Below are 25,000 nucleotides of genomic sequence, written 5' to 3'. Positions count from 1 at the left end.
CTTAATTGGGCTTAGGGTCCAAATCTTTATCCACACCTACTAAAAATTACCGCCAAATCACACTGAACTTTTTGCCAGAGCAAGTTCTATAGTTATTTTTTACCATAAACGTGTAGTGCGGAACTAATTTTGTCCAAAAACTGTTCAAAATTAGGCAGGCAGATAAGTCTATTTTCTTCTAAACATCCAAAACTTCTCATTCTTGATGATGTTTTTTTCTCATGTTGTCAGCATTAAATTACAGAGCTTTATAGTTTTGTCTTGATGGCTGAAGAGCCTGTGTTAAAAAACTAAGTAAGGATTACTGTAATTCCTTCTGTTACAATCTAGGTAAGTCAGCATAAATAGAATACACATAATATATATATATATATATACAGTATATATATATATGTATCTATCTTTGTAGTCTGTGTTGTTGTTGTTGCATGTTTTATATAAGACAAGCGACAACAACACAGACCACAAAGAGAGATGGGGAAAAGAGAGGAACAGGACCACAGAGACAAAAAATGCAAGAGAGGTCAGAAGGAAGAAGATGGTAGAGGAGAGGAAGAGAGAGGGGAGAATTGGGGTATTAATAGAAACAAGGACAAAGGCCAGTGGCGGGAAAGCAAAGACAGAAGGAGAGACAGAAATGAGAGGACAGAGAAACGAGTGCTGAAGCCAAAATGAGACTATGGACAGTGATAATAGTGTAGACAGTAAGGTACCCTTGTGTATTCTGTTATATAAGGTTATTGTGGACCTGTACAGTTCACGCTCATGCCAACAGAGTCTGTTAATATCTATAATGACTGGTCAGGGTACAGTTTCTTGTCAGATTTGTAGCCATCTGCATGGGCTGGACTGTATAAACTGCAGACATGAAACAAGACTAAATTAGAATAGAGACACTTGATATATCCATAAGGGACAATAAAAAGGAACGGTTAGAATTGTTTTGAAAACTGACTTTTTTGATGATGGTATGATATGACTGGTATGATTTACTCAATCATACCAGTGAGACAGTTCAGGCCTTCCAGACAGATTTTCTCCTCACCTAAATAAGATGTTTTAAAATGTCATCATGGTCACGACACATGGGAAGCAGACCGTGTTGAATCTAATTTCAGTTGCAAGTACTTTAGATTGAAAATGTGGTATATAAACATCACAACAGGGAACTGTTTTTTTTCCGCTCTCAGCCTACATTACCTGGTGTGATGGCCACCCCGTTGCCGTTGACAACTGGGCTCTCCTCTTCCTCCTCCTCAGGTGGCTCCAGACTGGCACGCTGCTCCATGTTGCTGACTGACTGGTTTCTCTTCCTCTTGCCCTGGGCGCTGGGCCGGGCTCCGGGCAGCAGGGCCTCACTTACATTCAGAGGAGGTGCTGCGGGGGACGGCTCCGCTGGAGGTTTCGGTGTGCCGTAAAAATTATCTGAGGGCAGAAAGGCACAGCAGCATTTGTATAAAAGGCCACATGTACGACTAAAAAAAGATCTCAGGTGATATAACACACTGACTGACAGGCAGAGTGGAGGTCTACCGCGTGTGGTTAACCGTGAATTTTAACAGATGATTGCCTTTCAAAATATATGACTTAGTTGTCTCAAAAGCAGAGATAACTTAACTGTGTTTTTTGCCTGGAAACTAATTATTTCTAATAAATCTAATCAAATTTGTGCATCTGGACGTTTCACAAAAAAAATAACAGTTGCAGGGGCTAATAGTAGACCTCTCCACATAGACCTGCCTGCCTGAAAACGGGAACCGACCCAAACAGGATACAGTATGTAAATATGCTTTTTTTTTCAGAACTTATTATTTTTGAATTTATTTTACAATGTTGTTAATCAGAAAATAACAGCCTATTTTTGTACTCAAATTTCGTGCTTCCACCTCAGCATTTCTCTTCTGAAGGTTTTCTGCCCTATTATTCAACCTACAGTATATAACATTTGCCCTACCCTGAAATGAATGCACACCAGACATCTTACAGTTAATATTTCATCCAATCATTATAGTCGTCTGGGCCCAGTCCTTCAATGAGTGTGGAAAAACATTCTTACAGTCTTCTAAAATATAAGAAAATATATAATTTTAGACAGGTTACAAACTGCAAACCTGAAACATCGACAATATAACAGTGACTTAGTTTGTAGCGTACCCTCATCTCCCCTTCATATATTTCCAGCAGATTGCATAGCCTAATATTTTCTACAGTATGTAAACTGGGTCCAGACTTTCTAGTCTACCTCAGTTCAGGTTGCAAGTTTGCCATGTGTGTTGGGTCAGTGTAACTGTAAATACCGGTTTAGAGTGGACCCAGCAGGACACATTACCATGTGAATAACACATGCTACCAATCAGAATCATCATGGGCGCTAAGCTCTGCACAGAGCCACTGGAAAGTAGTTGTGTGAGAGAAAACTGAGATTGGACAGATAGTTTAGCTAGCTGTGTCAAGTTAACATGCAGTTTTCTTAGAAGCAGTTAATAACAGTCCCCATTAATCCACTGAATTTAAAATTCCAACACAAAGAAAGCGGAAGGACACGGAAAATAAATGCATCAGGTGAAATTTGCTGCGGCACAGGAGCAATCCCGGAAGTTGAACGTCAAGGATATAGACTTGCTGGAAGTATAACATATTAATTTGAGTTTTTAATAATACCCAAATATATCTTCAACAGCAGACAGTTTCCTTAACGCGTTGGGGTTAGACTTTAGCATCTCCAGAGGAAAAACCACTTGAAGCACAAAAGCACCATCCAAAAGCACAAAAATCCATAATTCCAAATATAAAAACAGCCCTCTAAATATGTCTTCAACAAGCAGATGATGTCCATTTTAAGATAAAGTAATGTTTTGGCAGCTAAGAAAATCCTGTCACTGTGCTTTCTCCGCTAAATGATGCACACAACCTATTTTGGAACATAATAATAGCTGTGCAGTTGGGCCACAACTACAGCGTCTTAGGACAATTACAATATATGTCTCCATATTCATGTGTGTCCGTTGTGTGTCGTTTTGTTTTACGAAATAGTTTAAAGTGTTGCTTTCAGTTAGTTGTAGTTGAGTACATTTGCATGTGTACAATACAGCTACAACTACAAATAGTTGAGTGAGAAAAGCAACGGTCTTGGTTTTGGAGTATTTCTCCCTGTAAATACCCCACTTACATGACAGACAGAGAATATATTGTGATTTTTTATTAAAGATCATGTCCCCAGTCCTTCAATGGGACCCAAGAATGCATCTTATTAGCATACACTTCCTGTATGGATTAGTTTAGCAGGTAGAAACAGGAACAATTTCATGATAAAACAAGTTACCAAAACTGCACAGAAACACCCGATCTCTATAAACACAAAGCCAGCTGTGTCATTCCACCCATGTGGGTGCAAGCAGCTCTGTTTGGAGGCGCAAGCATATGAATTAAAGAAAAACACGAAAATAACACTGGGCTTCTGTCATTCCACACCCAATGAAATGCTACTGCTAGTAGAAGAACATCTGAGAATGGTAGATGTTAAGTACAGTACAATGAAGAAAGAAGGACAATACATTAAAGTCCACGGGGTATTTAACTTAAAATGGAAACATCCTCAATATAGAAAAAGTTACTTCTTTCTTTTTGATCAACATTGAAGCAGTGCTTTATGTTCTGTGCTAGGTATATTTATGATATATCATAACATGTAATTTAATATTTATATTTGACTGAGCACATTTCTTTGCTCTTAACCCACAATAAAGATCCCCTTTTATTTGAAATTTAAGGCCCTTACTGTAAAGGAAATATCTTGTGTTTGAATATTTAGTTTGAGTAAGAGAAAGAAACGTCTTATTTATAATCCTTCAAAGTGGAGAGCTGTTGGGGTTTTACAAAGAGGAAATAGAACAAGGACAGGGGCAATGGGAGGACAACAACAGCTGAGCAAAGAAGAGGGAAGGAGGCCGCAATAAAGGACAATAGGATGATCAGCAGAAAAGAGTCCACAGACATCAGTTTACTTTCATCCCAGCAGGAGGTGGATAGATATTAGGAAGAGCTCTCTCCCAGCCATGTTCTCAATAAGTACACTTACCCTGCTGGCCACCAAACAGATTTATCACATCATAACAAAATATAAATGTGCACACACGGGTGCATATAAACAAAGACATGAGAATGAAAGTGCATAGGCAGCAAGTATCCACCTGTGAAAGCTTAGGGACAACCTAAAAAACTGATCTGCAGAACATAAAGCATACTGAGATAAGTTTAGGCCAGCGTTCATCCTTATGCAGCACACTGGTTTTAAAAACGCAATGTTCCCCTGATCCTGAATGCGTTTTGCCTGAAGCATCTTGGCTTTATGCACTGTTCAATATCCACCTTCAGCTGTGACTCAACTCACATCATCACATACATAAGCTGTTATGTGTACCAAGCCTTGCACACACACTATCACACACGCATTACAATTACCTTTTCTGATTAAATCTTTCCCCCTGTTTTGTTCTCTTTACCCCTATCTTTCTCATTCCTTCTTCTCCTCTGTCTTATTTTAATGTGCATTACAAAAGGAGTTGCAGCACACTCAGTGCAGCCACCCAGAAAGAGACAACTTCCCCAAGAGGGCATTAGTAAACTCTGCGTTAAGGGAATTCATACACTGTAAACATGAAACACATATAGGTTATGAAAAGAACATTTACAAAAGAGAACACACACACACACACACACACACACACACAGAATTAGTCTTCCATCCGTTCAACAACCAGAGGAAGTTGTAATACATGACTTTGCACAAAAGACTACTTTTGTGTACTTAAAGTCCTCCTCCAGACACGTTTTAAAGTATGGAAAAACACTCCATTGATTGATATTTTGATTGATTGGTATGATTAATATTTAGTTTTAATTTGTTTAATGTGTGAAAAAATGTGTCCCTCATTGAGAAATTCTGGCTCTGGCCTTAAGCTCCACCCAACACCGCTGCTTTTGCTAGGTTGACCGTTAAAGATTAGGTGCGCATCAAGATGACTAGAAACATCGCAGAGATTCAGTCACAGATGTTTAAGGCTTCTGCCAAGTTCCCACGGGAGGAGGAAGCGCCAGACCACCAGTTATAGTTTTCTTCATCATCTGTTGTTCACCAAAATTGGTGACTAGCCGTCGATCAGAATGGTTAAGTGTAATAAGCATCTTTTATTTGTTTATGTTGTTTGTTAGCTTGTGACAGCTCTTTCACCATACCTGGGTGCCGATTTAATTTGTGTTGGGATTTTCATTTATTGCAGTTCTAGAAGTATTGCGATTTTCATGGTATTGAGTACTACAATTTTCTTTTCTTTCTTTAACAAAAAGAAAGTTGAGGCATGTACTTCTAAAGAGAATACATCATAAGCCATTTCTAAAAACGAATTGTTTTCTAAAAATAATGCTAATCACATGTCAGTCAGTCAGTCTGACATTTATTTAACTTGTAAAGAAGTACATAACATGGATTTTTTAATTTTTTTCTGCTATGGTTCTGTTTTCCTGAAAACTGGTATTTATGTGAACAAAATACATTTTAAACTCGTCACAAAAAAAGAGAAGAAACCTAAAACATACGATTTTCCATTTTTCTCCCACCCCACCCCATGGTCAGACTAATAGGGGATATAAAATGACGGAAAACACATTAGAGATCTTTAAGCTGGTGTAAGAACATCACCTGACATAGCTGATGTATCAGGTATGTCAGGTGGAAGTGAAGATATCAACAATGTTGCATAAGATGCAGATTAATTTAAAAAACATAGTAAAATAGCTCAACTGAAACATTTGTTACCATTTCTGCACCCCAAGCACCCGTACCTGTCTCGCAGATGCAAAGTACTTCCCGCAAAGCAGCCGCTATGTTCTTAACACTCACCTTCATAGGTTCCACTCTCTAGCAGGGCTCCACTTTGCTCCAGTTCCATAAAACGCTCCACACTCACAAAGTTGTAGTCCACCCCTGGCACCTCCCCCTCCTTAGGCTGCCTGGTGGTACCTGCAAAAAGAGAGAGAGAATATGTGTGTTTGTGTGTGTGTGAGAGAGAGAGAGAGGGAGCGAGAGAGAGAGACATATTTATGTAACCTTTGGACCGACAATTTTTAAATTACAGAACAAACTTGAGAGGTATAATTATGATTAAATGGACATATTTGACCCATGGAAGATACTTCAGAAAGAGAGAGAGAGAGGCCATCAGAGCCAAATAGGGCACTTGAGAAGAAAAGGCAGGAAGGCAGAGAAAGAGCCCAGATAAAGGGCTGGACAGAAAAAGAGGACAGATTTGAGGCTACAAAGTGTATCAGAGGAAGTGGGAGGGGAAAGGAAACGGAACAGAAGAGGCTGAGTGAAGAGTCATCTCTTGTGATAGCCAATTCCATTCACACAATTATGTGTGAGTGACAGCGAGGGGAGATGGGAAAAGCATGCTCAACTAGCTGTTTTAGTAATGAGTTAATCAATATGGCACTTTTACCCAGCATAACTCAAACCTCCTTACACAGCATGCAATACAGTGGTGACTGCACTATTGTTGGAACAGCAAGAATGCACAGGCACCACATCACCATGTTGCAATTAGAGCCTTCCTACATCAACGCTCTAGAGCTCTCCATCAGAGCTGCGCCCCCGAGGCTCGGCTGTGTGATGGCGGCCATGGGAATTTTGAGTTTAATGAGGTGCTGCGTTTGTGTCTCTGCCAACTGGACTTTCAGCTTAGGCTTGCTGCTGTTCATCCTGCTCTCCATTGATCATGCCTGAAAACAGCAATTGGCCAGGCCCGGAGAGGGGGTCTACTCTCAGAGCACAGAACTCACATGTTAAAATCTAAGTTGGACTGATCTGGCCGTGGCTTTGACCAGAATCTTCCTGCCAGAATGTCAGACATGGCTGATGTGTAAGATATGGGCTGCAACAGTTGAAGAGTGCAGGTCTGAAGAGATAATCTGCAGATCTGACAAGGCTGTGGAAAGCCAAAAACACACAACTGTGTGCTCTGATAATAATGCCAGGTAAAAAACACTTACTAGTATCGTACAGTAGTTGAAGTGTGAGCTGTGGGAGATTAAAACAGCAGGTGGTGGATGTGTTATAGATACATTTTGCACACACATGTGCAAACACTGAGTGAGTAGGGGGTTAGTCATCTCGTGGAGTAGAGGATCCTCCAACTCAACCAGTGTGATATCTTAATCATTACATCTCCATTCATCATCTGTCACCACTTTGCTCCTGTACAGCATCTACTGAACATTCACTGCTGTATTTACTTCACAACTGGGAGCAGAGATGACAGCTTAGAAAGACCTACGTTAGAAATAAGTGAAACCAGTCCATCAGAAATCTATAGTCTGTCTATAAGGCTGTCCAACACTGCCAAACTATGTACATATGTGTTTGTTTGTACTTATCTCTGAAGGGTCAGGATAATGTCATATTTCGCAAGCGAGAAAAAACATGCCCATGAGCAAATTATATAATTCTACAAGCGCAGATATTACTCTGTGCACTAATTTAACAATCAAGAATTGTACAGGCAGCTCTGAGCGGGAAACAAAACTAGGGGGAGGAAAACAACAGCACCTGCGCATATAAAACTAAGCAGAACACACAGAGAGCAGCCACCATGCACCCGCGAGTGTCTGCTTTGCGATGGCTGGAGGGCCGCAGGTAAACTCTGCTCTCGAACTTCATTTATGCTCGCTCGAATGAAACTGACTTCTGACATTTTGGGGGCGGAAACCAAGATTCTTATCATTGGTCACTTTTATAGTAATCTCATCCACACGGACAGCTATCGTTCAGGAAGCCCGGAGTATACATTACATATCCAGTGTACATTTTCTGTCTTTATTAACGATTTAGTGCAAACAGCACCATAAATAAAGTGTCTCTCATCCATTCTGTTGTTAGGATATGTGCAATGCTTGAAATGTCCAAAAATCCTTGCGCAAAGAGTAATATCTGCAGGTGTGAAATTATATAATTTGAGTTTGAAAGATATGATGACATAATCCTTAGGCTATATCTCTGTCAGTGTGTGTATACATGTTTGTTATCGACTGTGTGTCGGGGCACTAAAGGGTGGTAAAGTACCCACTGTGCCAACAGTAATCCAATTTTCAGCTCAGTAGGGCACTGTTAATCCAAAACACCACAGGTATGTCCGTGAGAGAGAGAGAGACAGACAGAGAAAGAGAGAGAGAGAGAGAGAGAGAGAGAGAGAGGGAGAGGGAGAGAGAGAGTGTGTGTGTGTGCCACCCTCTACTTTTTTTATGCATTCCACCACTGATCCTGAACACTTAGAACCAGTTGAATTGTGAATGGGGTCATTGCTTACTGTATAATTAGCTGTATAGGCTTACTGCACATCATAACCACATTGTTGATTCCACTGCTTTACACTGCAGTCACACAGGTGAGGTTACTGTGTGTGATGTCCCATGTGATAACTGGGCAGTTTCATATTTTAGTATCTTTCCTTTCCCGTTTTGTAACATTTCCACTGCTGCAGATATTGTTGTTGTACACAAAGGCCAAAGTATTAATCCTACAGATCGGCTGTGTTTCTTACTTGTATAGTAGTAGTAGTAGTAGTAGTATGTATGTATTAGTGATACTAATATTTGGCGGCCTTGGACATGTTTACAAAATGACTAGCCCACACCACCAAAAACAGAACAAAACAAAAAATGCTAGACAGATGTTATTTTATCTTAGCTGTAACAGGCTGGCTGGGTTTTCTTCAGGGGTGAAACGATAAAACAGTCTTTGATTAATCGAAAAGTCGATCAACAGAAAAATAAAAAAATGCTTTGATAATTAATCGTTTAAATCATATATCAAGCAAGTCACTTTGGGCTCTGAAGTTGTGACTAGCTTTTCTAATTTTTTTTTAAATTTATTTGCAGTATTTCGGAGACCAAACAATCAAATCAAAAGAAATAATTGGCAGATTAATCAATAATGAAAATAGAATTGTTTTTTTATGAAAGAAAATGCAAACAGTACATGTTTTTCTTTAGACGTCAAAAAATGTATTACACTTTAATATATATTTGATCATGTTTTACCTATTTTCTAATTTAATTGGTGTATTTGAATAAAACATTTTTAATATGGGCTATGTATAACGGAGTGCATGTTCTCTCATTCTTTAGAAGAAAAGCAAACTGTAAATCAATGTCTGTATAGCAGTTAACACCTCAACTGTTGCCTCAAAACGAACATGGATGTTAATAAACACTTTCAAAACATATAGGCTATTGTTGTAATGCATTACATAATACAGGGTGTCCACTCACTGCAAATATGTAAGTTTTTCCTTTTTTTAAAAAGTTTAATTAAAGGCACCCAAAAACAACATCCCTTGGATACAATGCTAACTGGGAAGGATAAAACTTGCTATTCTTTTTTTTACAAGTTTTGTCTTGATTTAACTCCATGGTGAAGTTTGAGGCTTTAGTTTGTGTGTTGATGTATTAGATTTCATTATATCATAAGGAGTAATAAATATCTTCAACACTCCCTCAGTTGACTCATCACTTCTCTGACTCAGGGTATTCAAACATTTTGCATTATATGCTTCACAATGATATTGATATTGAGTGCCTCAACACTTCAAGATACTATCATCTTACATTGACTAAAATAAATACAACCTGAACACAGAGCAGCAAAACTGGGCCCACTCTATGAACTCTACTACATGTTAAACTAAAGAAATGGTCCTAAAGAGGACCGTCTATCGCATATGTAGTGTTACTCTGAATACTGCTGCAGCTCAGCCATCCAGGCGGGGCTGGTCGCCTTCCACTGGGTACAGCTATTGATCTGTAAGATCAGAATGAAATTATTCTGTTGCCCACACCAGAGTAGGCAGAGCCTGCTGGAATACTGATGACCTGCCAGTGGCCTTCTCCCACAACTTCCTTCCCTGGACACACCAACAGAGCTGAGAGAAAGAGAGGGAGCGAGAGCATCTTGTTGGATCTGAGCTGGGAATATTGATCGACTATCTGGCCTTGAGATAGGCAGATAGGTTAACTGTTCTTTTTCACACATTTTTACTTATAGCTGCTTAGCACATTACCTGTTTTGTCTTGCGCCTGCCTTCCCCTTAGCAACACCCACTAAGCAACTGTGAAAACCTTTTTTATTAAAACACTGTTCCCACCAAAATCCATACTCTGTTATTTCTGCCCCCATTGCTACCTTTCTTAGCTTCTGTACATCTATCTTTACCTAACCAACCATTTTTCCTGTTCTCGAAAACTCCCAGGTAAAGGCCAAAAATGATGCATTCACAATCCATAATTTATAGAGCCTTGTGGATAAGGGCTTAAATGTCTTCAGTTCAGTGGATTTTGTCTTTATATTTTTTTTTACATAGCCACACAAACTTTTCAGCAGAGCTTTAGTAAATGAGCTAAACAACGCAGGACAAGCTGCGCAAGTGCTCAAATAAAAAAATGACAGCACACTGCATTGAGAGGAGGCAGCGACGCTTCCCCTGAGCCAAAAGCACTGCTGCTGTTGACTATTGATTAGATGTCGTTCTCTCGCTAATAAAGGATAGCGTTGGCTGTGAGCCAAAAATGGTCTTTGCATTGCAATCTGCCAGTGTAGCCAAAACTTTCAGAGGTGATGCTGTGAGTAGGAGTATGAGCACCGTAGAGATTTATGGCTTAAACGATTTGATTCATACTAGCATGGAAAAGCTTTGGAGCTGCCACTTTAGGGGGTGAAGACTTTCTCTGCCGCAAGCCATGACGACTGAGCGCTACAGAATATATTCACATTGGAGGGAGTGAGTGTGAGAGAGTAAAAAAAGAGAGAGAGATTACGTTGAAACATAACAAGGAAATTCCATTTGGAGGAAAAGCTAAAATAGCTGATAAACTGAAATAACTCAGCTGGGTGTCAGCCGATAAGAAGACAAAGACCCTTACTAAATAATAGAGATGAGAGGCAAAAAAGAGTGGCAAGAAAGAAAAACAGAAAGGCAGCAACAGAGTGAGAAAAACATTACGAGGAGAAAAAGCATGATTGGTTAATCTTGCTGTGCATCCATATAGGCCTGCGAGTGAGTTTGAGAATGTGCATATGTATTCATACATATGTTTGTATAATTAGACAGGAAGTCACCAAATGGGGGAAGCAGAGCGGGGGAGATTCAGAGCTAAAAATAGCCTGTCGATAGACTGATTATCATAACAAAGTGGGGGGAAAGATGGTCTTGGCTGTCCCAGTGAGTGTGTGTGGGAATGAGGAGGTGAGGGTGCGCGGAACCAAGTGTGCTACATATTATTAGTTAATAATTAAGCTGTAGATAGAGCAAGAGGTATCATTATGTCCTCTAGAGTTTTGAGATTCATTGTTGAAAAAATGACTCCACAGTATTTGTAGTTGTAATAACTGAACAATTGTATGTTAATTGGAGTGAGCAACAAACCCAGATAAGAAAACCTGGATACACATCGTCCCACCTGAGCTTTCAGCTCTGCGTCTCAATGCGCAGACACACAAACCCCTCTTGGGTTCAGTGTATCATCCATCAGAGCCATCAGGCTGCTATGTGAGTTAGAGGGACTGCAGAGACAGAGGTAACACCACATCTAGCAGTAACTAAACTAAATATTATCTAAAAAGGTGAACAAGCGTGACACTCACAATAATGCCCAGGTGGACTGGATGAGGAGGAGATTTGATAGCACACCTGTTTCTTTGGGCTAATGCATGTGATCTGAAAATGCTGCACATGTTGAAAAGAAACATTTATCTTTGGTAGGTCCATCACTAGATGTTTATTTTGTGTAGCTGAGCACAGAATCCCAAGGTGTTTATTTCCCATTTTTCATACTAGAATCTACAAAAACGTGTAGAAAATTATACACGTTGACATTCAAACTTTCTTATTCCATCTGACTGTGCAGGTGTGAAAGTTTTCTCTGATTTTAAACTACCCAAGGGGGATATAAAGGGAACATTGGGTTTCAAGGCACAATCCTACAACCATACAAAAACAAAAATACAGAGACAGAATACACTGTCCTCAAAACCCTTAACTTGTTTACCCGGAATCCTTTTTAGCACAGAGCACCACAGCAGCAAGAGAGCAGAGGTGTGTGTGAGGATTGACAGTTTGTTTCTCACACCACACATTGCTGCTTTCTTAGTCATTTACTGTCTCAGTCTTGCATCTATCTATCCATCTATCTATCTATCTATCTATCTATCTATCTTGCCTTTCTCTATTATCCTGTTTTCTCGTCCCTCTTGTTTCAAATTTACCTCGTTGCTCTTCCCATCATTTGCTTCTCTGTTGGTGCTCTTTGTCCCCATTACTCCCTCTCTATCGTTTTAATCCACTCCCTCTTTCCCTCATCATCATCCTTTCTTCTTTTGTCTCTTCTTCAACCTCTGTCTCGCACTGTGGTCTTATGTCTCATTTACTCTCACAGTTCACCCCCCCTCTTCCTTTACCTTCTAAATATCGCAGATGTGAATTGTGACAGCAGGTCTATAGGAGAGGAATGATCAAGCACACACCCAGTCATCCTTATTTACACTACAAAGCCCAGGCAACAGATGCAGCAATGCAACATGGCAACACTGACAGAAGTGTCTGCTACCACAACATATCAGTGCCTGGCAACGCAGCCTTGCCATGGTTACAAGCCGCAACATCTACAAACATACCTTATCTGTAGAAAAAGACTACTTATGTCAGACATGACACTATGCCGTTTTGCATACACAGCCATTTTATTAGTTCCAGTCTCTCTCTCCAGAGCTGTAGGTCTGTGCTTCCTCACACTTCATCCATCAAATACTGTCACAGTTTGGCTACTGAGACTCACACCTGGTTACCTCAGAGTAATTCAGCTTGTGTTTATGTTGACAGGTTTGACTCTGACAGGGCTGCATGCTGGGAGTACTAGGGGACTTGGATGTCAGTCTCGGCACGGATGTGAGATTGTGCTGCTCTGTCAGTTAAAGATACACCGCGCTTAAGAGTTAAAAGCAGATTGTTGTGATGCACACTGTCGTCCAGTGTACTCATAATTCAATTTAATTCAGTTTTAATTATAGTTTCAATTGATCAACAGAGGTTATCTGAGGACACTTTCCATGTAGAGACCACACTATAATATATATGAGTTTTAAAGCTTTAAAGGCTGATTGGGCTGGGATGAAAGCTGTCTAGCTTAGCGATTCTCAAATTGGAACTCATAGTACCCAGCCAGGGGGTCAAAATCAGCCTACCAGCAACTCTAAAACTCACAAATTAAGACATATCTTGTTTGTTTAATCCATCCAACCAAACCAGACAAAGTAAAAAATAACATGTTCTGGACTATTTCTTGAGCAGTTGCCAGGCAACCAACAGAGACTCCAGGAAGTGACTTGTCTCGGCCAAGAAAAAGCCCAGTACATAACTCTGTTATGTTTTTTTGTACAGATTTAACAAACAAGATGTAACTTGTTAATTAGTGACCTTTAGAGGTGTTGGTAGGTGGATTATGTTACCATTGGACAACGCCAGGCTAACAGGTTTTCTAAACTAATACTAAGCCAAGATAACTAGCTTTTACAGTACAGACATGACAGCTGTGTCAATCTTCTCATTTTACTTTTGGAAAGACATTAAGGTGCAGCATTACGTGCCAGGTTGTTTATCAAACTCAAATCACTTAATCAGTTCAGAACAAATTGTGTCTGTTGCACCAAGCACTGAAAACTGTCTTTTCTCATTCTTTAATCGCATGCTAAAATGTATAGCTGGTTGATTGATTAGTTGATGGACAGAAATTAAATCAACAGGGTTGACAATTGTTTTTAATCATTTTGCCATTTAAATATTAACTCCAGTTTTTCAAATATGAGTAATTGATGATTTTTTTTCTGCATAGGATGAGTTTTTAATATTTGGTCACACAAAACAAGCAACTTTAGGATTGGTAAGTGGGCCGTGGAGGAGACAAGCGCATGATGCTGACGATTGGCTGAGGTTGAATACAATTTCATGGGAATGGATTTTTCCTGCTAAGGATTTCCCACCTTGGTCAGAAAACATAGGCACTATGACTCTAGAGTGGCTCCTCGCTCCAAAGCTAATCGCTCTCACTCTCTCACTTCTCCCTTGCTCTATCACTCACACACACACACATAAACACACACAAACACACACACGACGGCTCAACGCACACAACAGCGCACAAGTATATACATCAGGGCACTTGTGTTATTTGGACTATAAAGAGTGAATATATGTTTTGTATTAAGTGTCCATTTCATTATAGTAATCAGATTTATCATAAATAATTGAACATGCACATGTATTTTATGTTCTATTAAAGAGTGCTGGAGGTGGGGTCACATTTGACCATTTAAAAATGTACTTGAAAGTAACACAATAGTTACTTTCTGAAGTAATTGGTGTCTTTTATCATTTGTAACTGGGTACCTAATTTACAGTAGTTAGTAGTGTGTGTGTGTGTGTGTGTGTGTGTGTGTGTGTGTGTGTGTGTGTGTGTGTGTGTGTGTGTGTGTGTGCGCGAGAACAGGTTATGATTAGACCATCAAGCTTTGAGGTGTCAGCGTTTACTGACCACCACAGGACGAGCTGCTTGTTGAGCACCTGGCTCATCATAACACATTACTCTGATCATAGAACTAGTACATACTAAGACACTAGGTGAAGAGGAACACAAATATAAAAGGCTTCATAAGAACCTCAGTTGGTGATTAGCTGCTGAGTAAGAGGATCAGATATAAGACAACATATGTCCAGAGCTTAACACGGAAAGCACTGTGAAAACATAAACACGTTCAATATCTACTATTTTCCTTTCCTAACATTCATATAATTCCCATGCAGTTTCTTTCAACTGTGGAAGAAAATTAATCCAGTGTGCCAATCAAACTGCAGGGAGCACAGAACCACATGAAAGAATGTTAACCAGCCAAGGCAAATCACCCTTTTAAGGAGAGATGTATTTCATTAGAGGCAAGTACACACAACCACAACAGAGAATAGCGTGTCACACTCATTATTTATCAGTTTAACCTTTCAAACCTCGACACACAAACTGAATAATGAATGTGTCAGGGTCAAAAATACATATGTACATGTACATTCAAACATAAATACAGTATGTACAAGCAAGTTGACACAGCAACACACGCGTGCACGCATGAACTTACCCACACACTACATCATATAGTCACATTGCCATGGAGATTTACCATTAGTAAAAGGTCTCTACTGTTATTCTTTTCTTTAGACTTATGAAAATGAAAATGATGCTGTTGAGGCCAAAATCTCTAGTAGAAACTCATGATTGTAGGACATCACAATCAATCATAAGCCACTATTACTAAAAGTAGTATCTCCATGGTTGGTAGAAACTCTGATCCTATTATGATGAAGGATAGCAACATTTTTTTGACAAAACCTCCTTTAAGTCATATAGACAAACTACAGTATCTACATTTCATACACTACAGTATATACATTTCATACATGCAGTAGCCCAGTCTCAGATTGCCCCATAAAGTGTGTCCACGGTGAGAAGAATTACATCGACCTAATTCACTTAACTGGACCAGTTAGATGTATATGGATGTATGGTCATTGGCTGCCTCAGCTTGCATTTGATCTTCTGAGCCAAACTCCAGCAGCTTCTAGCCTCAATAAAATCCTCCTCGGCCTCTGACAGAACTCATCTCTTGGTAAGTTATTAATACCAACAGAGCAGACAGGATCTTATGCACTGATTCTCCAAGCTTCTCATCAACAAAGTGACACGAGAGGAGCAGAAGGTTGCTTTCTCTCCCTCCGCTCCATCTGTCCCTCCATACTGTATCCACATTAAGAGGAATATGCTAATTAAACACCAATTCCGTCATGCTGCATGTACAGTGAATGTGAATCATATCTTAACAACAACTAGGCATGAAAGGCCAGTCAAGTTTTGGACTTCTTCATGTTGAAGCTTTGAGCATGCAATATACTCAGTATGTCAAGAGTTTGGGGGATGGTCTATTTTTGAGCCTTTCCAAAACCAAAAAATACCAGACAAAAGTGTAACACACACAAACACACACACACACACACACACAAATCGTTTCTCCATCACCTCATCCAACTTCCCTGTAATCATCATGAAAAACATCCTCAAATAACTGCCATCACTCCTCTTCCTCCCCCATCACCATCAGTCACAGGAGCAGTTTAGGGTTAAAGCCCACTCACATCCATATTAGTTACTCTAAAAATGATACAATCAACAATGTGCAAACAAGATTTAGCAGTTAATAACCACTGTGAATGTGTTCCAACTACAAATAAACATTAAAAAAAGAACCTTCATTCTTAGTTTGAACATTTTTGGATGCAAAAATGATAAAAAATGTTCAGCCAATTAAATTGAAAATTAAACATAGATAAAGGTGGGAGAATCTGGGAGCTCACTGCTGAGGAATCATCACAGATGAATGGAATGAATGCTCTTTTGGAGGTGCAGATTTTGTCCCTGTATTTATAGTAAGTGTCCATCTGAATGTACATTTTTACTATTTTTCTAATTTGCATTTGCATTATCATAGAATGACTAAAACTTAAACTTTATCAAACTATATGAGTATTTATATGAACATTTGGTCAGCTGTTTACATGTCAGACGGATAGACTTAGGCTAGATGGGGCCCATTTCAATTTCCTCACAATTAAGCAACCAAACGTAAATGCTGTCCAATTTAGCTAACAGGTGAAACTCATACTGTAACTAATGAGTTCTCAAACACATTTACTGTACTGCATTAAGAAATGTATGACTGAATTTTCAGCTGTAGTATATGAAGCATGCAGGAGAGAGACAGGGGCAAGAGCCTGCCTGTGCAAGTGGAAGGGGCATAAGAGAGAGGGTGGTATGGTGAGGGGGAGAGGAAGAGGAAGAGGAAGAGGCAGAGAGTGGCACAGAGGGCAAGGAAGAGCCAGACAAAGGCAAAGGCACAGAGAAATATCAAATGAAATATGGGAAACAATTATAAACCATGTAATCCACCTATTTTCTGTTTTCTTGCACATATTGTACAGAAGTTACTGATTATTTTGTTGTATTTTTTAATACAACCTTTCTTTATGTATTTGCCGTTGACTGATGTGTATAATGAAAAATAAAGTATAGTGTGTGCCATGGCTGACATCAATAGTATTCAGCTGCCTAAATATACAATGTTAGCAGTTGGACATTACATAGTGAGTAACTGCACTTTCAGAGCACAATGTCATTTGATAAGATGTCTTTTGCATTTTAACATTGTCTTGGTCTAAGCAATAAGGAAGGAACCTTTTGTTTCAATGATGATTTATGCATTTGTGGATTTATTTATCGTACATTTGAAAGATAAGTAAAAACGTTTGGTGGAGTAATCACCTTTTGCAGGTCTGATGGAGTGGTGTGCTGAATTTACAATGTGGTGCGGCCAAATGAAATACACCTGTATCTGTGATCTTCTGTATTAATTATACTTACAGCAATACTGTATTTAGTATGCTTTTTAAGTTTTGACTATACAATACAGTATATATATATATAAAATAGTTTAAGTTTCTATCACCTTTTTATCCTTTATCTTTTTTAATATACTGCACACATACACCCTGCACTATCAAAAAAGATTTAAGAAAAATTAGTTCTTCTTCAAGACACATTTATGCATCTACATACAGTATGTATACCAGCTTTCTTTATGTAATTATATTTTTAAGTGAAAAAAACACATCAGCACATGTTGACAGCATTCTGGTAGTTTTTGAATATTTCGGGCATGAAATGAGCTTTTTTGTTGAGCTGTATGATGGTGCAAAGAGCTATGTGAAGAATTTTGCAAACGTCCATTCAAGAGATATTTTAGCATTTGAATAAGTAAACTGCATACATTGCATAGACAGAACTATGCAAATCTCTAGCACGCATCAAGGTTAAAAGGTGACATCTTCCACCAATCTCCTCTCATCATCATGATAGCCATCTTCATTACTGCTATTACTACTGTGCGGCATCCGTCAGCCCTATCACTATCCTAAGCATCATGGCCATGTTCCTCATCAACCTCTTTATTTGCTCTTCCTCTGTAGTCTCCAGAGGAGGATTCCCTGTTGGAGGCTGCAAAGCTGCAGGGCAGCATGCGTCCAGAGCAGCGGATGTGAAGTGACAGAAGCAGCATGTATTTATAGGCTATCTGAGTAGAGAAACGTGCTGCTCACTGTTTAAGCTATTTTTAGAGCCTTTTACTTATGCCTCTGAGTAGTGTGGAGGGGAGGAGATGGTTCTCTGGGGAATGACTTACGAGGCTCTCTCATATCTCCCACTACCTCCATTCAGTGCACGTCCGCCTTATACTCCCTACGTCTTTACTCTGCTCATCCCTCCATCCTCTTGCATCAACTCTTACCTTCTAAATTTCCATCCTCAGTGCACATCTTCTTCCCTCCCCATCTCTCCCTTGCTGATCTCCTTTTGTTAACTATCCCTTCTCCTGTCTTCTCCCCTTTTTCCATCTTCACGCAGAGTCTCTTTGCTCATGTCCACATCCATCATCTTCCCCCTCTCCCTCTTTCTGTTTGTACTGCCTCCTCTCTGCTTCCCCCTATATATATCCCAGATCGTCTTACTACTTTAGCCCCATTTCCCTGTCTTACACTCGCAGCTACACTCCTATCAAAGAGGCACTCACAGTGTTCTTATGCAAAGAGCAGAACCATCTGAAAGTCTTCTCTAAATTTCTCAACAGCAGGTGCACCAGCAGAAGCTTAGACTTATTTTCGGAAGTAGTCAAGTGATCCCTGTGAATGAAGTGAAATGGTGCCAGCTAATTTCTTATCTCAAAGGCCTGAGAAGTAAGACAGATTGTGACAATCTTAGAAAATGTCTCAACCTGTATACTGTGATGCCTCTATGTGCGGTTTTATTTCACTCACATCTCTTCTGAATTATCCTTCTCTGTTTGACACTTTTTGATTGTTTTCCTCTTCAATGTCGTTTATCTCTTTTATTTTCATATCAGTCTGTGATTAGTGTTAGCCCTATTTTACAGAAAATATGTGTATGTGAATGTCCTTAAAGTGTCAGTCCTGTTAGTGTTTGGCATGTATACTTGTTGAAGTGTGAATTAATGTAAAAAAGACACCAACAAAATCAAATCAGACAGTCTGGTGGCAACAATACAAACATGAATAAAGTTCTTAATATCAGATGGAAAATCATCACATTTGATTCATTTTTTAGGGAGGCAAAAATGGCTAATCCTTGAGCAAAGTGATGTAACAGGACGCAGGGGTTGATGTCAGCATGTGAGTCTTACAGCTATACACACACACACACACACACACACACACACACACACACACACACACACACTTCAGTGTGACAGCATGTTGTGATGCAGAGTGGCGTCTGCTTGTCAAGCTGACAGACTTGCACTGACAGCATGGTCAGAATGCTGCAGACACGGGAGAAAAACACTGATTTTATAACGCTCCAAACCACAACAACAAACAGCCTGCCGGGCAAGAGCGGCGCAGCACTTAGGACCATCATCACGGTTTTTTAGCCGTCTGATGCTGTGTCACTCTGATGGTTGAGCAACACCTGCTTCTGTGTGTCTCAGACTTCCAGGAAAAGATTCCAGATTAAGACAGATTTGGGGAATTAGTGTAATATCACACATTTTTAAATGTAATTCAAACATTCAGTGTCTGAATCAAAGCTGCCTTGCAGGAGGTCTATGAGTTGGTATTTCTATAATCTTCATTACACTGTATCAGCTATGTTAAGTGATAGGCAGTTAATTATGGCGAAGTCATTACCACACACAGACATCTTACAGAATAACTGTCTTTTCATTATCGCGTCTATAATTGAAATGTGGTGAAAAAACTATGTTTCATGCTACCAAAAGGGGCCCATGTCCTGACGTGGTTTAAGTGTGTGAGGACCTGCAGTGTTGAACCTCAGCCAGTCCCCATCACCTCAGTTGTCACCATGTCAGTCTGCCTTCGCTGCACTATTACACAGCCAACAGGCTGAGAAAGGGAGTAAAATGGAAAGGGAAGGAAAAGGAGAGTGGGCCACCTGGAGTTGAATTTTAAAGAGTGTGATAATGTGATAGTGGTGGTAGTGACCAAAAGAAATTTAAATGGGCAGATAAGGAGGGAGAAGCAGGGGGAACATGAGAGAGAGAGTAAAGAGTGAAAACAAAGAGATAAAGACGACAGGAGAGAGGGAGGGAGGAAGGAGAGGAAAAAGAGGGAGAGAGAGTCTCAGGAACTGTGCAGCTGTGGTAGCGTATTAAACAATCACTTCTGTGTCAGCAGCTCAACACACCGAGGACATATAGTATAGTAGGAAGCGCTCAGCCAACGCAAAAACAACTATTACTGACGTCAAATCCAAGCTTTGCTTTTTCATGGTTGTGTACCAGAAACTGTCTGTTCACAAACAGCCAAAAGGCAGATTGATTCAACTCAAAACGCCCAGACAGCATGACTGATGTTATTAACAGAGGATACTGAAACATATCAGACAAGTACAAAGCCCTTCAACAAACTTCAGATCACAGTCCACCGATCCACAGGCTGCAGGAAAAAAGTAACGTGTAGTCTGCAGAGTCAAGCATCAGAGCAACTTCAGTCTCCAGAGAAGCTGATTCATGAGCTGCTTGGTATATTGACAGCAGGCGGAGCTGCTGGGGACGGCATCCCCTCAATGTCAATCACGGCAATGACATTGTCCTCCAACAGGCAAACACACTAATAACACAATGTAAGTACAGATACATGCAACCCACATTAAGTGTCTGTGTGAGGATTTATGTAAAATGCATCCCATACAGATAAAGGAAACAGCTTCCTAATGTATCCAGGAGAGTGACGTGTTATCTTTGTATAGCTGCGTGTGTGTTGTGCATGTCTAGCGTGTGCTGAAGGGGGTAGGGCGTCAAGGCAACGCAAGCCTCGAGACAAGAGGGTGGTTGCCGTGGAAACCTCAGGCTGAGAGCTCAGAAGCCGGACGATTGAAGGAAATGAAGGAGAAATAGCCGGCGAGAGATGGAGAGGAAGAGCGTGTGTGTGATGTAAAAACACGAGGACAAGGAGGGAGAACTAAAAGTGAAATGATTCTAAGAATGAGACAATAAAAAGACAATTACAGACTCACAGTGAGGCAGAGGAGAGCAAAGAGAAGTGAATGAAAGATTGAGGGAGTGATGGAGCCTAGATGGAAGGAGAGAGGTGGGTGATGAGGACTCACAGGGAACAGTGCGGAGGTAGAGGTTGTCTCTGATGATCTGCTGGTGGTCGTGGTCCACTGAGCCCTTGGAAAAACGCAGGTTGAGGTAGTGCCGCAAATCCTTGTCAACCACCCCCCCTAAACACAAACACAGGAAAAGAGAGATTAGAGCTTGCTTTCATTTGAATTAATGGGACACCACACAAGCCTGGCAGGTGACATTTTATTGGAGTGATATCCAAAAATCTTATTGTTTTTTGTTTAAAGATTGGTTCAGGATCAACAATGATGCAAGTGACACTGTATTGCAAAAACAACAAACAAGTATCGCTCAAACCCACATAACATTTAAACTCTATTGGAGATCCCACAGTTTCCAAAGATACCAAATAGGTCATATTGAATTCAAGGGAAATGTCTAGAGTATTTGTGTTTGACGGAATGGTGTAGCTATACAAAATAAATACTTTATCTTGACTTACTTTTATATGTGCAAACATTATATTGCTTCAACAAATAGTTGAAATAGGCTGATACAGAAAGTACAGCTTGTCACCACAGTTCGACAGTGAAGAGAAAGACTGAAAATGATTTTTAACAACCTTAAACCTTCTTAAGATGAAGTAAAGGAGGACAACTTTATGTTAGGGTGTTAAAGAAAACAACAACAGAGAGAGAGAGAGAGAGAGAGACAGAGAGAGAGAGCGAGAGAGAGACAGAGACAGGGACAGAGAGAGAGAGAGAGAGAGAGAGAGAGAGAGAGAGAGAGAGAGAGAGAGAGAGAGAGAGAGAGAGAGAGAGAGAGATCATGGTAATTGTGTAAACCAGTGATCCCCTTGGGGCTAAATGTGCGGTGTCAGCAGGTTGGGTGACAAAGGCCTACAGTGGACAGAAGCTCACACCACCTCCTCTCTGCCTGTCTCTGTTCATTATTTTCTGTACAAGCTGTCTTCCTCCTCATTAAGTCACTGAACTGAAACACAGTTAAATAAATGACAAACATAAGTGACTAAGAGGACTAAGAGCAGACCAACCTATCTTGTCCTGCACACACATTGTATGATAATGTCCATGAATTGTTTCTCCTCCCTTCATCTCAAACCCAGGAGGATGAGAGGAGGAAAACTTATTCTCCACGCAACATTCGGTATGCAAGACTATCACACCAGACAATGGGAGGGATGAGGTTACATGCCATGCATTTACAAACAAAAAGCATGTCTTCTCACTCATGCATATTCTAGCTACCTCCTGCCAATTTGACTTCACAGCTTTCGGCCAATCGGTGGAGATTAATACAGCGTCTATCCGTCAAAGAAAACATACAGCGTACCGTCTGAGAGGACATTTTTTATGCGTCTATCTTCTATCCGTGCAGATACCTGTATGTATGTTGCTGACACAGGTGACTGTGATATTGCAATAATGAATCCTTTTGGAATAACATCTTATGTAAACTGACACCATTTTAGCGAGGCTGTGAAGCACTGTGGATTGCTTCACAAACAGCAAAGCTAGAGGAGAGGAGAGGGCCAGAAGAGGATGATTAACATCATTAGGACTGTCGCAGTTCTCCGATTGGTAAAAATCACATCATAGGGCTATGTATTCAGGCATAGGCCATATCTTTGACTAGCACAGACACCGACACATATTTTTATATGCACACCAACACATATAAATGTGCAGAGATAGATGGAGAGACAGACAGAGTGAAGAGAAGGCAGTGCAGACCAGGCACCTCATCAGCAGCTCGCCCAGATGTTGATAAAAGCAGTCCTTTCTCCACAGGTATACATCCACAGACAGCCTGTCCTCCCAGGCGTCCTCTAGCCTTGCATCCAACCACCGCACATCTTCTGCCGCCTCGGGAACCTCACTGTCCTCCCTCCTGCCTCTGCTTCTCCACCGCTGCTCCACAATACACACACGCGCACACACACGCGCGCACAGCACCTGGCTGCAGCCAATTGTTAATCCCAGAGAAAACGACGAGGATGAGGGGGAAGGGAGATGCAGAGAGACGCGGAAAAATGGAGAGAGACGACGACTGTCGGGAGAAAAGAGAGGAGAAGGAGATGTACCAGTGGGAAGCCGGGCTCCAAACGACCTGCCAGCGGATTGGCCAGAGAGCTTCCACAGTCTTCCAGTGGCCCCTATCTGCTGCTGCTGTTACTGCACTGGAGTGTTTGGGCATTTGTATGGTCAATGGTTGTGTGTGTGCCACAGAGAGAGAGAGAGAGAGAGAGAGAGAGAGAGAGAGAGAGAGAGAGAGAGAGAGAGAGAGAGGGGTAGAGAGAGGGGTAGAGTGAGAGAGAGACATTAAGTAAGAGTACAAAATAAATGTTTATGTGTGGAAGTATTTGTAGATGTGTCTCTATTTCTGTGTGTGTGTTTGTGTGTGTGTGTGTGTGTCTGTGTGTGTGTGTGTGTGTGTGTGTGTGTGTGTACCCAGATGTTCCCAGACATTCCTCAAATACTCTGCAGCATCTCGCCCACCAGATGCTCTCCCTGTTTGACCTTGTGAAAAGCGTCACTGACTAGAAAGAAATACTGTGAAACGCAGCAGCAGCAGCATATGTCACGCTGAGGTTACACACACTAATACGCACACGGAGGGTTGATTAGCTCACATTTGCAGGCGCCAGTGAAGATGCCTTAAGCGCTGTCTTGACCAAGTTTTGGTCTAAATGCAAGCAAGAAACAAACATCAACACAGAAACACACACTCATGATACTAATGCTCAGCTCAGGGCACAGCTGAGTGTGGAGGAGAATGGGTGCTGTAAACATCACAGTCAACGTGTTTGTGGCTGTCTGCTTCAACAAAGCAGGACACTTTCTGGGGAGGAACAAATTTTTTTGATGTCCAAAGATTTTATCACAATAAAAGGGAAGAGGACGACAGCCACGATCAATCACAAACTCATCAAGGCAGAAAGAAATCAAGGACGCTTCTGTTCAGTGAAGCATTACATTAGACCATGCAGGTCACATAGTCTCCTGCTCCATCAATTGACCATCAGCTGATCCATAAAAAACCCTTCAACATGGTGTCCCATTCAAGCTGTCAGCCCCACATTCCTCCCTGCAGCAGCTGTTAAACACAAACAGCTATTATTGGTGGAGCTGCTGGCACTCCCTCCACTACAGCAGCCTCCACCTTATCAATCAACACACGATGCAACGGTACAGCGGGTCTCTATAGGCTTGTGTGTTAAATTAGAGTATGTGTCGGCTCCGTTACTGCTTGGTGAGTTAACTGTGCTCCCGCTGAGTGTTTAGCATGTGGCTTGGGTCCAAATGTGGAGAAAGAGGAGTCTGTACAATTCAAACAACTGTGTAACCATTTGGGCAATACATGGCTTTGACTGCACTGAAGTGAACATGCAGAGGGTGTGTTTAACCAGGTAAAGCTTTCATTTTACTAAAGAACACCTGGGAATCAACATGAAATCAGTAATCCAGAGTGTAACGTATGGATTGTTGGTATTCATACAATGAATAATCTAATGCCTTTGTTTGTTGCCTTAGCAACAAGAAATAAGCAGATTTATTTATTATTTATTCATATAAATCTGCTGCCATAACTGTGATTTTAGTGAGTCACATGGAAAAAACAATGTGTAGTTAAAAATGCCAACATACTAAAATCATTTTTTTGGGGGGGGGGGGGGGGGGG

The 25,000-nt window shown here is 40.6% G+C and overlaps 1 protein-coding gene and 1 long non-coding RNA gene across 8 annotated transcripts in view; one reads left to right on the top strand and one right to left on the bottom strand.

The window, feature by feature from the left end:
• LOC117949599 overlaps positions 1 to 17,289 on the top strand; it is a 19,226-nt gene extending 1,937 nt beyond the window's left edge. The window contains exons 2-3 of the long non-coding RNA XR_004657715.1: positions 15,278 to 15,283; positions 17,210 to 17,289. This is a non-coding gene — a long non-coding RNA (uncharacterized LOC117949599). The remainder of the gene's footprint in view (positions 1 to 15,277; positions 15,284 to 17,209) is intronic.
• Positions 1 to 25,000, bottom strand: part of LOC117949542 (membrane-associated guanylate kinase, WW and PDZ domain-containing protein 2-like) — a 69,532-nt gene that overhangs the window by 32,420 nt on the left and 12,112 nt on the right. For 5 of the 7 annotated variants that reach the window (XM_034879875.1, XM_034879876.1, XM_034879879.1 and 2 more), the window contains exons 2-4: positions 21,340 to 21,456; positions 5,900 to 6,019; positions 1,201 to 1,425 (exon numbers count right to left, since the gene is read on the bottom strand). In XM_034879875.1, coding sequence (XP_034735766.1) covers positions 1,201 to 1,425; positions 5,900 to 6,019; positions 21,340 to 21,456 — 462 coding nt within the window. Of the gene's footprint in view, positions 1 to 1,200; positions 1,426 to 5,899; positions 6,020 to 21,339; positions 21,457 to 23,052; positions 23,424 to 25,000 lie in introns of those variants that run through there. The other 2 variants (XM_034879878.1, XM_034879877.1) reach the window with 2 other exon arrangements.

This window comes from Etheostoma cragini, chromosome 8, assembly GCF_013103735.1.
Source record: "Etheostoma cragini isolate CJK2018 chromosome 8, CSU_Ecrag_1.0, whole genome shotgun sequence".
Classification (NCBI taxonomy): Eukaryota; Metazoa; Chordata; class Actinopteri; order Perciformes; family Percidae; genus Etheostoma; species Etheostoma cragini.
Note: the sequence above shows the minus strand (reverse complement) of the source record. Positions and strands in the feature narration are given on the sequence as shown.